Here is a 14,850-nt window from a genome sequence, read left to right on the forward strand (position 1 = left end):
GATGGAATGAATCACCTAACTCCTTACGATCCGCAGAGTCCCTTTCTACTTTTAAGAGATGTCTGAAGCTGACCCTTCTCTTCTTTTTCCTCAGGGGTAGAATGAATCAGAAGGTCTAAAACCCAGCTCTTATTGAATATTTAGCACTGAATATTGAATGCTGTTGAATGTTGAACGTTATTGTTGACTTGAATTATTTGTTGTGATTAGCTGTGGCTACATTATCTTTAAACAACAACAACAACAACAAAAAAAGGCACTTCTTCTGGCACTAGAGGGCAGAACCTGTGGCCAATCCACTTGAAGCACTGTCGCACTTACTAAGGTTTTTCCCTCCAGTCTAAATTCTTGCTTGTGTTGTACGTCGCTTTGGACAAAAGCGTCTGCTAAATGAAATTGTAGAATAATGTTAAAAAAAGGTAGCACACTCGAGTCCCGTAGCAAGCAATTGAGAGATTCCTGCAGGCTGATGAATTCACATTTATTTGCTTTTTCAACGAAAATCAAAATTTTTTTCTTTCAACTTTGTCGTAATTCTGAATTTCCTGTTTTCACACGCTGCAACTCGTCTACATTTTACACTTCTAAGACATGCATCCTTTTTGTCTGATATTTCTCTTTCAGCGTCACATGACTGAATCGTGCCCCGACGTCATCACCCTTCACGGAAGTCAGCGCAGTGATGGTGGCGGCCTCGTCAGCCTAGCATCAGGAAGAGGATGTTTGTTTCCAGTGAAAGGATAAAATCACCTGTTTATCGGCCTTTTTGACAAATTAAAACAACCGCAAAGTGTTTCTGTCCAACCTACTGGGCTTTAGACAGCGCGATCCCTTCACCTGGAGCCGCCCTCTGTGAGTCTGAAGCAGGGCGCTGGGGAGGAAAATGTCCCTGTTCCAGTCGGCATTGGATTTCCTAGCCGGGCCCGGCTCGGTCGGGGCTGCCAGCCGGGACCAGAATGACTTCGTCGGACAAGTCGTTGAGCTCGGTGACATGAAACTGAGGATAAAGAGGGTGATCGCAGAAGGTGAGATGGTGAACCGCTGCGGGAAATGTTGCTGACGAAGGCATGGTAGCTAACTGAAGTAGCTCAGGCTAACACAAGTTACATTTTTCAACTGTAGTCAATGACGATACACCTGCAGGGCTCTGAGTCACCAAGTAAACACTGTTAATAATTGAGTTTATTGCATGTGCTGTCCAGATCTATATGTTTGAAGAGTGTGCATGTACAACTTCTGTTCTCGTTAAGCTCCAAGATATTGTATCAGACGGAAACTCGCGCAAAGCTGCATTTCAGTCATCCACGAACATCAACCAGTGTTTAGCTACATACCTCAAAACCTTCTCATCATTCTTGGCAGCAAGACCTGTTTGACTGCAGACAGGGTCATAGATAGAGAGGGGTGTAATGCAGGCCGAGGTAGACTGAAAGAGTAATACGATTATACATTTCTCTGTGTGTTTTATAGCCAGAGCTGTAAATGAAACACACGAAGAAGAAATGTTGAAAATGGCTGATGGCAAATCATCAGTTGTTTTTTTGTCTAAAGCAGGGGTGTCAAACTAATTTCAGTTCAGGGGCCACATACAGCCCAAGTTGATCTGAAGTAGGCCGGACTAGTAAAATCATAACATTATAACCTATAGAGAAGGACAACTCCAATTTGTCCCCTATGTTTTAGTGCAAAAAAGTACATTCTGAAAATGTTCACATTTAATGAACTATCTTTTCACAAAAACAGTTGTTGTATTTTTCGCCATAATGAGTCTCATAGTGGGGCCAAATACTATATTCTTTAAGCACTGAAACCTGCTGCGAACACACAAGACACACAGAGCCTTCTTAGTGGCGGCCACAAAGCTGTGGAACAGCCTACCTTTCCAGGTTAGAGCTGCACAGTCTGTTGAGCACTTTAAAACACTACTGAAAACCCATCTTTTCTCCTTGACATTCAGTCCCAGCTAAGCAAGAATCCTTGGCTTTTTACTTCTTTACTCTTTTATTTCATAAATTGAGCTCTAACTATTCTTTTATTGTTGTTATGTATGATTATATTGTATTTTAATATATGTACAGCACTTTGGTCAACTGAGGTTGTTTTTAAATGTGCTTTATAAATAAAGCTTGACTTGACTTGACAGTTTCCCAGTCACCTGACATGTTTACAGCAAAATAACAGAGATTATAATAATGAAGAAGGTAAAGTGGACCTTCATGGACCCGCCTGCTCCAGCATGAACAGTTTGCTTGCTGGACAGTGTTGTATGAAGCAGGGGTCCAAATAGTCTATGAATTTCTTCCGGATTATGCAAACTGCAAATATTCTTTTTCCTCACTTTGAGAAAAAAAAGTCCCCAGAGTGCCGTTCACGTGCCCCTGTCAGCAGTTTGATTGTTGGACAAATTTGAAATAGTACTCACTTTTATTGAAAATTTGCAGTTAATGACTTCTCTGTAATTTTTTCACTTTGCAAAGTCATCCAGCGGGCCGGATTGGAACCTCTGGTGGGCCATATGTTTCACACCCCTGGTCTAAAGTATTTAAATAACTATTGTTATGGTGCAATTATAAGACTGGTGCAATACTGCTGTAAAAGCTAGGGATGCACCAGTCCCACTTTTTAGGTCCCGATACCGATATCAATACCTGGGCTTTGGTATCTGCTGATACCGATGCTAGCCGACCCGATCCCGGTATTGATTTGACAATCTCTATTCCTTAATGTGAGGATAGAATCATGTTTTGGCAACTTCATGCTTTTATGACTTTGTCGGAACAATTCAATCCAAAAACCTGTCAGTTTTTTCACACTTTGAATCCAATAATAGAAGGTTTCTTGCTTCTTTGCAGTAGGCTACAGCTGACGCAAACTTCCTCCTTTTGGCTTCCATTATATTTTTCAGCGCAACTGCCATCCGTCGAAACATTACCGCTGCACATGTTGCAAGTTTCCGGCGGAGTTGTTAGCAAAAGAAGCGTGACATGCACCTAAACTGCAGAGCCTCTGTAGTTATCCTCCACTGGGCTAAAATGCACAGATCGACCGGCGCTGATGACGTAGGAGACGCCCATGGCTGTTGTAAACACAGAAAAGCATAGAACAGAGATGAATATATCTGCCATATGGATCGGCACTATATATCGGCCCCTTGTCACCGATATCCGATCTAGCTTTTTGAGTCCAATCTAGCCGATATCCAATACCAGGATCCGATTGGTGCATCCCTAGTAATAGCAGTATTGTTTTGATTATGTACCTGAGTTTTATCTGAAATAGTAGTCATTATTTATTTATATGCTCTAACTTACACATGCACGAACCCACAGCTCAGGTTTTTCTCTCTGGCAGTGATCATAGGTTTTTGCCCCTATTGCAGATTATCAAGACAGACTTGCTTTATTATCTTACGCACCACAGTGGCTGTTCCAGCACAGGGTAAATGTTTAATATTGATCTAGTTGCAGGACATTGGATTGGCAAAACATACAAATCAAATTAATCACAATACAGAATAATTTGACTACAAATACATTTAGCAGCAATTAGTGGTCAAGTCTCTTGAGTTACATTAGCAGACAGGGAAGCACAATATAAGTACTGCTGTGTTCAGTGTCAACATAGTTTAAGCGTGGTCTTACTGGTGCATAAGCAAACTCACTGATGTAACTTGTTATTATGGAATGCATACAGCACAAAACAGCAAAAACAACACCAATCAATCTTCAAATGAAAAAAGGGGCGGTTTAACCGTGCAGCCTGTGTTTGTAGACAGTGGTCCTTGAAGTGGACAGCACAGGTTTGAATCAGACCCTTTGGCTTTTGCCGCATGCTACCCCCTTCTCGCTCCGTTTCCTACTCCATCTACTGTCCTGAAATAATGGCATCAACCTCCCTCTTCCAAAAAATGTAGAATGAAATATAACTTATATTTTCCAAATCTTATTTTTATATATATTTAACCACCTTGCATGTGTTGCACTTATCTTAAATAAGTCCTTTAAATAAGACTTAAGTTGAAAATACTTTTAGTCCCTTTTTATTCATACAGCACAAATTCATAACATATAAAGAGCAGGTCTAGACTATACTCTGTTGTACAACAGACTGATATTGATCTAGATAATGAGTCTTTCTCTGTCTGCTCTGTGCTGTTTTTGGGGGTCAGATGTGTGTCGCAGTTCTTCAGTCGTCCTTTCTTGGAAACTGCTGACTATTAACTGAATGTTTCATCACCTTAACTTCTAGAAACAGTAAAAAGGACATTGATGGAAGTAGTTTTCGGTAATTCAAAGTATGCAATATGTCCATTTCTCACAGCTCTGACTCATTACATCCAAACTGCTTTCTAGGTTTGTGTAAAAAAGTTCCCTTCTTTTAGAGGAAAGTTGTGCCTGTGAAATACAGTGATGCACACAACATTTCAACCTGATCAACGGTTATATCAAGGTGTGGGGATTACACATTCTTTCTCATGACAGTATAAAGAGAGGTTAAATCAGAGCAGATAATAAAGCTCAAGATCATCTCACATGAAACTCTGACCCTTCTCAAACTCAAATCCTGCTGTTTGAAAGGTGTCTTTGTTGCAATTACTCGCCAAAGATCGGTGGTGGGAGTAAACAAAGGATGCCTGTTTCCTTATTGTTCTGTTTTTTTTTTTAGGACCATGAATAGTTTGTCTACTGTACCAGCCTCTTTGGATAGACAGAGATCATTCATTCAAGCTTTGTTCTACTTCAGAGTCAGAGCGACATTGAGCTGTTGTTGGTGTAAATTTAAGACTCACGCTCTCCTGTTTTGGGAAAGGAAAGTCATTGAACAAGTTTTGGTTGTTTTCATATTAGCCACAGTCGTGCACACACTCCCACAGCTCTGTCCTCTTCAGGTTAATCAGGCAGGGGTTAATATGTTCACAAACAGGGTTTGTCTTCATTCCCATGGATTTTATGCTATCTTCTAAAATCAAAAGTATTGAGCTCTTTATTCAGAACTCGAGTGGAAAAGCTGTGCCTCATACTTTTAATATTCAAGTAGTAGTTTAAGTTTGTATCCCAGCAATAAGTAATAAGTTTGTGTTTGATGGAGTAAGATTTCGTCCATATTATGTGTTTTTTGATCTTGGTATGCGCTGGTTATCTCGACAGTGGAAATGGTGCCTGTACTTTTTCACGCACAAACAGAGGAAGACATGCAATCCCCACAGGGAATGTGTGCATTCTTGAAGCAAAGTGCCTGGAATTACTTATTAATGTAGAGTGCGTATTCAAGAGATGGCTATGTTTTGCGCTAAATGATTGTACAAAGGAAAAGTATGTGATTAGGGAAGCACACGGGCTCATAAAGGCCATTAAAGTAGTGTTCTGTGTCATTCATCAGATTGCAAGTTTCAGCCCTAGACAGGGTTGAAAAATCAGGACTGGCCAAGCAAAATCCAATGTACACATTTGGGCATACGTCTCTCAGTAAATACAGCTTTGAAGATTAGAATGTGGAGTGTGCTCAATCAGATTCTCGCAGAGCAAAGTAAGGCTGGTAGTTGATTTACTCATCACTATGGTAACCTCTCCTTCGTCTTGTTTGGACTGTGGGTTGCTAAATCCTTCTGGTCTTGTGCACACAGACGCACTTGTTAGGAAAAGTCAAGACACTGATAGTTCCTGTCCACTACCTGCGGCGGGTCTCTGGATCTGTGAATAAGTAAATGAGCTTTCACAAAGAAATGCATTTTTAATGAGTGTAGAAAAACTATGTCTGGTAATAACATTCAGTGTAACATCTTCATTTTGCAGCAGCAGCTGACTCGCTGACTTGTAGCTAACCTCACTATGGTGGCTTGCCCTTTTGTTGCACTGATTTGTTCCATTAATTACAATGATAATAATGCAGCTCTGTACTTCAGAAGTCGAGTCATGAAGTCAGGAGTGCTGCACAGTATCTCACTGAGAAAGATTGGACAACTTAATGCAACCTGAATTCCCAAAAAGTGGAGACGCTCAGTAAAATGTTGCTAAATATAGAATGTTATGGTTTGCAAATCATTTAAACTCATTTAAAAATTGCATATAGTGCAAAGACGACAGATCAGAGGTTGAAACTAAAAAATGTTATGTCTTTTGACAACATTTGGAAACCAAGGAGAGCAGTTTCTGGAGTTTTGAAAGCGAAATTTTGTCGCAGCCTCGTCTGATATAGAATTTCACCTGCTCAACAGTTTGGTATTTCCTTTGTATTTTCTAGTGTCATGATCCACCAAATGTTTTCATTGAGCGACAAGTCAGGACTGCACGCAGGACTGATTATCACCTAGACTCTTCTAATACAGAGCATGGTGTATTGCATAATGTGGTTTGGCATTGTCTTGTTGAAATATGCAAGGTCTTCCCTGAAAAAGGCATTGTCATGATGTCAGTCAAAAACCTGTATTGGAGAGCATTAATGGTGCCTTCCCAAATGTGTAAGCTACCAATGCCATGGGCACTTATGCATTCCCTTGTCATCACAAATGCTGACTTTTAAACTGCGCTGATCACAAGCCAGGTGGTCCCTCCCCTCTCCACAGCTGAGGTCCAGCGTCCATGATTTCCAAAAAGAATGTCAGTCTGAACAGGACAGTTTTCCACTTCACCTCAGAGCCCAGAGAAATCAACATTTCTGGATGATGTTTATATAATTTTTCATTTTTGCCAAGCACAGTTTTAACTTGCATTGTTGAGATGCAATGACAAACTGTATTTACTGAAAACGGTTTTTGGAGGTGAATCTGAGCCCATGCAGTGATTTCTGATGCAGAGTCATGTCTGTTTTTTAATGCAGTGCCACCTAGGGGCCCAAAGATCATGGCTATCCAGTCTTGGTTTTGGGCCTTGTCCCTTCCGCACAGAGATATCTTCAGATTCTCCGAATCTTTTCTTTCTGTTATGGACTGTAGCTATGATGAAATTCTTTGTAATGTCATGCTGAGGGAACATTATTCTGAAATTGTTTGCTCTCACAGTCTCTCAGAGTGGTGCATATTTCTGAGAGACTTGGCCTCTCTTGAATCCACTTTTTGTATCCAGGATGTCTAACCTGTTGCAAATTGTTGCTTTTCCAGTTTTATTTTTAGCATTACACCACTTTTTCAGCGTTCTGTTGCTCCTGCTCTAACTTTTTTGAAACATGTTGCTGGCATCAAATGTAATGATTATATATTTTACATAAAACAATAACAATTGCTTAGTTTCAACATTTGATATGTTGTCTTTGCACTGTCTTCAATTTAATAAATGATTAGCAAACAATTAGAATCTGTTATTTTTGGAATTGGGGTTGTGCCTTCATACTTTATTAGTACTGCAGCATTGCTCACAGTTCAGGTTTCAGCCACACCTTGAGTTTAGTGGGGCTTAGTGGTGGCATGAAGGTATCAGGATAGCCAGGACAGGTTACTTATTGTGTTATTCTTCAAGAAGGCTCTTAAGCTCCTACTGCTCCACTGTGGCTGTTCAGATAAGACTGTGGTTACAATTAGCAGCCTTAAGGTTCAAATGTTTATGGGTGTAAGCTACAGGGTGCCGATGGAGGGTTCAGTCCTCTCTGTAGTCATAACGTTAAAGTAGAAATAACTCTGTATTGTGTTGAACAGATTATCTGTGATTTTTTTCTGATTTTAAAAAACACATTTAGAGAAAATAAAAGTTTGTGTCCTCATATTTCATTGTAAAGTCACAAGAAGCACAGAGTTGATGGTTCAAAAGTGTTTTAGACATTATCACTTCCCTTGGTAGTGACCATTAAGACTATATTTACATGCTCACAGGTGTGATTCACATTTGGTTTCATTCAACAGCTTTTTGAATGAAAACTTAGAAACTATTATTTATTTATTTTATTATAAATATTAACATTAACAATGTTGACCATAAATGTTACCATGTGATGCTCTATATCAGAGTTTGGTTAAAGCTAATTTACATCTGCAGTTCCTTATTTATTGATATAAATAGTGTTGTAGAAGTAGCAGGAGCTCTACACCTGGAAATCATACCCCGAAAAAATGAGTGTGGGGCACAGATTTAGCCTAAAGGTTAAAGTTGCATGTCCATATAGCGGTCGGCCTTGGTTCGATTTCCAGCCCGTGGCCCCTTTCCAGCATGTAATTCCCTCACTCTGACCCTGTTTCCTATGCTATCCACTGTCCTCTCCTCTGCAAATAAAGGTGTAAAGCCCCCAAAATATAACTTAAAAAAAAATAATGTGGCTAGTTTAACCAGGAGACAGACCCATAGACTGTATAAAATATGGACGTAATATCTGTGACGTCACCCATCTGTTTCTGAAGCGCTGCTTTGAGACCAATCGTCTGTGGCAGCCATATTGTTGCTGTTGAGTGATTGTGATGTAAAGAGGCGGGCTTTGAGCCTCCTAGCCAACAGCTACAGTGTTCCCGCCTGTCAATCAAGTCAGCTGTGCCTCTCATTGGAAGACTCGTAATCTCATTATCTTCGAAAATTGCCACGTTAGAAAAAAATTCACCCCCCCTCACAGTGTGTGCCGATCGAGAAACGAGCTATCCAGACTACACTCATCTTTTGTACCAGGCTGTAAAGATGTTTATTTCTGCTGTAAAGATCGTCTTTTTTGAATTGGTGTGTATGTGGTTTCCGGTACTTCTGGAGCCAGCCTCAAGAGGATCCTCGATGAACTGCAGTTTTTAGCACATCCACATTGGAATCATATTTTTAGACTGGAGGTTGCCGCTTGGACAGACATGTAGAATTCTTAAAAAGTTGATATCAGATGCCTCAACCCATCTCCATTTTGGTGGGTCTGTAATGGGGAAGTGTCATTGACCATCACAGCAGTGTTCCAGAAGTGGAACTGTTATTCACAGAGACATAATCGGGCGTTTTGGCTTGCGGCAGGGAGCGCAAGAAATGGGGACCTGCTGGGCGCAGATTTAGCCTAATGGTTGAGTTGCGCGCCCAAATAGCAGACACCTGCGGCTCCTTTCCTGCATGTCATTCCCTCACTCTCTCCCAGTTTCCCACGCTATCCACTTTCCTCTCCTCCATGAATAAAGTTGTAAAAGCCCAAAAATATATATTAAAAAAAAAAAAGTAATGCTAACCTGCATTGGTTTTGAATTGAAAATAGGTACTGCTGTCAGTGGACACAGGCCCTTATCACACAGTGTATCATAGCAGTCTGAAGACAGATGTCCCACTCTCCGGCCTCATGCTGTCTGGTGGCACACTGCCCTCTTATTATTTGTTAATTTTTCTGTCTGTTGTTCTTGCAGTGCTTTTTATACAAGGACATAGCTACAAATACAACAACTTGCAGCTGATCTATTTCACTTTGGACGTTGTCATAAACAAATCTGGTTGAAATCACTCGTCTTACTTTCACACATAAGAGGATGACAGATCAACCAGTTCAAATCACATCAGTTTACCACACACTCCTGTCTTAATTACACAGTACATCCCATGTTGATATATCGTTAAAGGAGCTTCAGAGTGCATGTACTATTTGTGTAGATGTAATTATCTCTTAACAATGTTAATGACATCCTGGTTGCTCTCTCTTTTTTTCTCAGGTGGATTCGCCTTTGTGTATGAAGCTCAGGACATGAGCGGTGGTAAAGATTATGCCCTCAAGGTAAGATACCTGCTGAGAATACTGTGCCTGTCACTACTTGTAACACGTTCATCCACTGTTCATCTCCATATCGCACAGTCATTCAGTATGACAATTTTGAAACGCTGAAACAGAATGCGGTGAATAACCACTGTTAGAAGTAAACAACAGCCAGTGTGCAGAGAAGCAGCATACACTGCGTTCCTAAATTTGACTGGACTTTAACATCTAACAACTCAAAGAGAACTTTTGCCCTTCTCTTATGTATACAGTAAGCTCTGCTAACAACATATGATGAAAGTGTAGGATGTGGGATCCTTCCTCTGCAGCCATGCTGTCGATCATATCGCTTCCAAAACAATGTTTGAGTTGTTTCACTACAGGGCTCAAAGAAGCATGGCACAGATTTTGTTATATGGGGACCATCTGCTCCATATTTTATTAGTATTCTCATGTTGTATGCTGCAGGGTGCTTTAATATGCAGTGTGTTGGTTTGGTTTGTTTAAAGGCTTAAGAATGATAAGTAAACAAAGCAGAAATAAAGGTGAGGTCACGATGGCTGTATCAGTTCAATAGAGGATGTTTGGGGGATGAATCAAGAGGCTCTCAGACTGAGGCTGTTTTCGAAACGGTCTGCTACATACTACTGATGTAGTAGACAGTAGGTACTGCCTACTACATACTGCGTTTGAATTTAGTATTTAGTATGACTCATAGACATATCTATTGTGTTCGATCTGTGTTGCAGCACGCTGGGCCAGACGTCACTTTATTTCCAGTTTCGGAATGCAGAAGTAAACAACGGCCAAGCTGATATATAAACTGCTTCTTTAGCATAACTTATGATTTAAAAAGTTAGGAAGTGGTTTAATATGGAATTTAATAATTTTCACAGCACCTAAAAACGAAGTTCCCCTGTCAAAAAAAGAAGAGAAAAGAAAAACCGGAACGAGCGCTGTGCATTATTGGAAACAGTATGCGAGGTAGACTGGTCCGATGCATACTGTGAAATTTTCCTGAATCAGTAGACATCCGGGGAGCTTTGGCATACTGCAGATTTTGCTCTTGTTCACATATTATGGGGCGGCTGTGGCTCAGTGGGTAGAGTCGGTCGTCTATCAATCGGAAGGTTGGTGGTTCGATCCCAGCTCCAGCAGTCACATGCCGAAGTGTCCTTGAGCAAAACACTGAACCCTGAATTGCTCCCTCTGTTGTTCAGAGGTGTGTGAATGTGAACGATTGAGATTAGCTAACACTGATGGTCCCTCACTACATAACAGCTTCTACCATCAGTGAGTGAATGGGTATGAATGGGTGAACGGGACAAGTAGTGTAAAAGCGCTTTGAGTGGTCAGAAAGACTAGAAAATTGCCATATAAGTATATGCCATATAAGTCCATTTACCATTTACATACTACATACTACATGCTGAATTTTGGCCAAATCAGTACGTACTGCTAGTATAGTTTAGTGGTAAAAGAAGCAGATGAACTTCAGCAGAGATGTGATAATCTGTAAACCTTTTTTCCTTTGCATTCATGTTTTTTTCTCATATTCAAAGCAGACACTGTATAGACTACTTTAGTTCAGGGGTTTGAGGTATGTTCAACTAAAAAAATAATGTTCACATTTAACAAAACAGCAACATAACCACCAGTCTGTGTGTGTCCTTTTATTACAGAGGTTGCTTTCCAATGAGGAGGAGAAGAACAAGGAAATCATACAGGAAGTCTGCTTCATGGTATCCTTTATTATTTCCAGACTGAAATGAAAGCCATTTTTCTTCTCTGAAGACCAATGTAGAGCTTTTCTGTTTGAGCACATGTGACAGAGGCACGTTATAGTAATCCAAGACTTGGCACGATTTTAGATTGGTGATTAGACACAACTCAATACAAGAATGTGCAATACAGGAAGTAACAACAAAAAAGGGGGCTTGGATTTATGGATGATATAAGTCTAGTGGTGATGTCTTTGCTCAAACTGATTGATTCAAATACTAGCTTCTAGAAGTTTGTGTTTCTCATCTGGAAAGCAGCAATAAGCAGGGAGAGACGTGAATTATTCTGAAGGAGTTTCTTTCACATATGAGGTTCAAAAGGAATAAGATCAGATCTCCAAATCCTCCTTTGTATTTCCCCGTCTCTGAGGAGGGTTTTCGGTTTTGTGCAGTTTGGGTTTCATCAAAGAGATAACTCTGACAGTGAAGGGAACAAATAAACCTTTTGGCCTGCAGCTGAAAATGCTGGGAAATCTGATGTACAGTTGGGCAATAGTTGTTTTCATACTCTGTGACGCAGTGTAAAGGCACAGGCTGCACGAAGTTCCCAAGTTTTATTGCAACATTTTCTTTCAAAGCTCATTCAGCCTTTATGTTGATGTAGAAATCTCGCCCTGCTCTTTATGTTTGACCAGCAAGCTGCATACCAGTTGTAGAGCAGCTGGATAGTTGAAGGTAGATTTGTTTAAATGAAGTCGTAGGAGATGTTCCTCCTTGACCCTCCTCCTCTACAGAAAAAGCTGTCAGGCCATCCCAACATGGTTCAGTTCTGCTCGGCCGCCTCCATCAGCAAGGAGGAGTCAGACACCGGACAGGCCGAGTTCCTGATCCTCACTGAGCTGTGTAAAGGTAAACACACTCTTATGAACACAGAGGCACTTTTTCATCACAATCACTTCACTTCCTTTCCTGCTGAATCAGTTTTGACTCATTCATCAGACATGAGTTCAGTAAATCTACGTCAACAGAAGCAGTTCTATGTAACTTCAACTTAAAGACGCATGTGTCGAAACTGTTTCCTGTCTGTGGCCTTTTCCACTTCCCGCTTTACTTCCTTTCTGTTCAGTCTGACTGTTCATTTCCAAATGCTCAGCTTTGTAAGTTTAGACCTCTTTTCTTACCCCTGCAAATAATGCATGACCTCCTCTAGCCTTGATTTGGTGTGAGCAGCACAGAATTTATATCTGACCACTAAGACATTGCACTCAGCAGAGAGACTGGTATGTGCTGCTTTCACTTTGACTGAATTTTTTTCCATCTCTTCCCCCCTCAGGTCAGCTGGTGGACTTTATAAAGCGAGTGGAGCAGAGAGCTCCCCTGTCATGTGACACCGTGCTGAAAGTCCTTTACCAGACGTGCCGCGCCGTGCAGCACATGCACAAACAGAAGCCTCCAATCATCCACAGAGACCTCAAGGTTCATCTCTCCTTAGTTATTGAATAAATGAATGATGTAATAGAGAGCTGTTTTATGAAATGCCACTCTCCAGTGAGATTAAATAGATTAGCATATTTTTTATTGCGTGTGAATTTAAAGCACCACAGCTAAAATATCTCTAAATGAGGATATGCTGTGAACACTGGCTTGTATTAGATGTGTATCGATTGAGATGCTAACTCACCGCTTTCTTGTTGTGCTGCAGATTGAAAACCTCTTGATTAGTAACCAGGGCACCATCAAGCTGTGTGACTTTGGCAGCGCCACAACGGTGTCACATTACCCCGACTACAGCTGGTCTGCACAGAAGAGATCTATGGTGGAGGATGAGGTACACACACACACAGGCACAAAAACCTCCAAAACACCCTCACTTAATAGTTTTCTATTTTTTTCGAATGTACATCAATTTTCTTTTACCACATATAGGACCAGACACTTTTACAAGGAGTACTGTTAGAAAAAGTCCTGTATAAGCACAAGGCCATTTCAATGATTTTACTATGTAACAAGCTGCAAATATGTGTGGGGAGACCAAAACCAGTGATGAACTGCAACGCAGCACCATACAGTTAATCCAGCATTTATAGTTAATATGAGGTTGCATGCTTTGAAGTATCACTATAATCATTCATTGATACAGACCTTGCTTTCCCCTTGCCCCTAATGTGAATCCCAGCATGACTTCTCAGTTGAATACATTAAATATACAATACTTAATTTAATGACTAAAAATTGACACTGGTTTATTTTTCTCCAACCCCGAAAATCTGTGTTATTACCTGAACCAGATTATTCTGTTACCACTGTCTTTATATTATTGTGAGAATGTAGGATCAACATTCAGAGACTGCATTATCATTTCCCACGACACAATCTTTTGATTTCAAGGTGGTAATGAGTTCATAGTTTTCAGAACCCAAAAAAAAACCAGCCACTTGCTCTCAGTGCTATTCTATTTTTCTAATCTCTCTATAAAAATAAATGCATCAATTAGGAGGACAAATAACATCCATGAGCTACAGTTAATCAATGTAGCACAGGCGTTATGGTGATGGACAGGAACCAGAAACCGTAGATTGAATTAACAACCAGAGGTCCAGGAAGCACTCATCGTTCAGGGTTAATTTTATTTATGCCGTCGCACCGCACAGACACACGCCCACACACCCACTCGGGGGCTTTGGAACGGATGACCTCAGTTTGGTCCTCCAGAGAGCCAGGTTTGTGCGTATTCCTCGGTCAGCTGTGTTAAGCCTGTACAAAGAGTTGCTGGTAGGACAGAGCTTTTCATGATGCAAATTAGTTTTAATTTGAATCGTATCTATATAAAGCACACTTATCTTTGTGTGTGGGTTTATTACATTACAGTACTTCCTTACATGAACAAAATAACTTCGGAAAAAAAGTACCTTTTTTTACATTTTTTGAGGCGTTTTTTCATTGTCTGATATTTCCTCTGAATTAATAAGAGCTTAGATTTACCAACATAGGTAATTGTTTTAGTTAATCTATTGTAACACTCCCAGTGGTCCAGAAGCTGTAACTGTGTGTTTTATGTTGTGTGTAGATCACGAGAGACACCACTCCTGCTTACCGAACACCAGAGATGATCGATCTTATACTCCACTTCCCCATCAACGAGAAACAGGACATCTGGGTCAGAGCTTTTACTATTCATTTATTATCCTTCAGTGTCTGAATATAGCTGTATATTATTTGGATTATAGTGCTATTACAGTTAAGCTTACCTCCACATTGTCACAGATTCACTGCTGTTTGTTGATAGTCTTTCTATCAAGTTCTCACCTTAGATCAGGGAAGATACATTTTTCACCCTCTGCATAATCCTTATTTCCTTTAACAGAGGCAAAACAGTGACTCTCAACACAAGACTCACATCAGAAACAAAGAGGATTACACAGAGCCAGCTAAATCTAATTATTCTGGGTCTTAAGAAGTTATTGGCTAATCTTTGCTCCGTGAAATGTTTGAAAAAGACTCTTTT

At 40.4% G+C, this 14,850-nt stretch overlaps 1 protein-coding gene across 1 annotated transcript in view; it reads left to right on the forward strand.

Moving 5' to 3' along the window:
- The first annotated feature begins 619 nt into the window (after positions 1-619).
- The window catches only part of LOC117818564 (cyclin-G-associated kinase-like), a 22,660-nt gene continuing 8,429 nt past the window's right edge, over positions 620-14,850 (forward strand). The window contains exons 1-7 of the mRNA XM_034691503.1: positions 620-1,025; positions 9,584-9,645; positions 11,307-11,366; positions 12,140-12,254; positions 12,679-12,821; positions 13,048-13,173; positions 14,413-14,502. Of these exons, the coding sequence (XP_034547394.1) occupies positions 884-1,025; positions 9,584-9,645; positions 11,307-11,366; positions 12,140-12,254; positions 12,679-12,821; positions 13,048-13,173; positions 14,413-14,502 (738 nt within the window). The 5' untranslated portion in view covers positions 620-883. The remainder of the gene's footprint in view (positions 1,026-9,583; positions 9,646-11,306; positions 11,367-12,139; positions 12,255-12,678; positions 12,822-13,047; positions 13,174-14,412; positions 14,503-14,850) is intronic.

This window comes from Notolabrus celidotus, chromosome 9, assembly GCF_009762535.1.
Source record: "Notolabrus celidotus isolate fNotCel1 chromosome 9, fNotCel1.pri, whole genome shotgun sequence".
Lineage (NCBI taxonomy): Eukaryota > Metazoa > Chordata > Actinopteri > Labriformes > Labridae > Notolabrus > Notolabrus celidotus.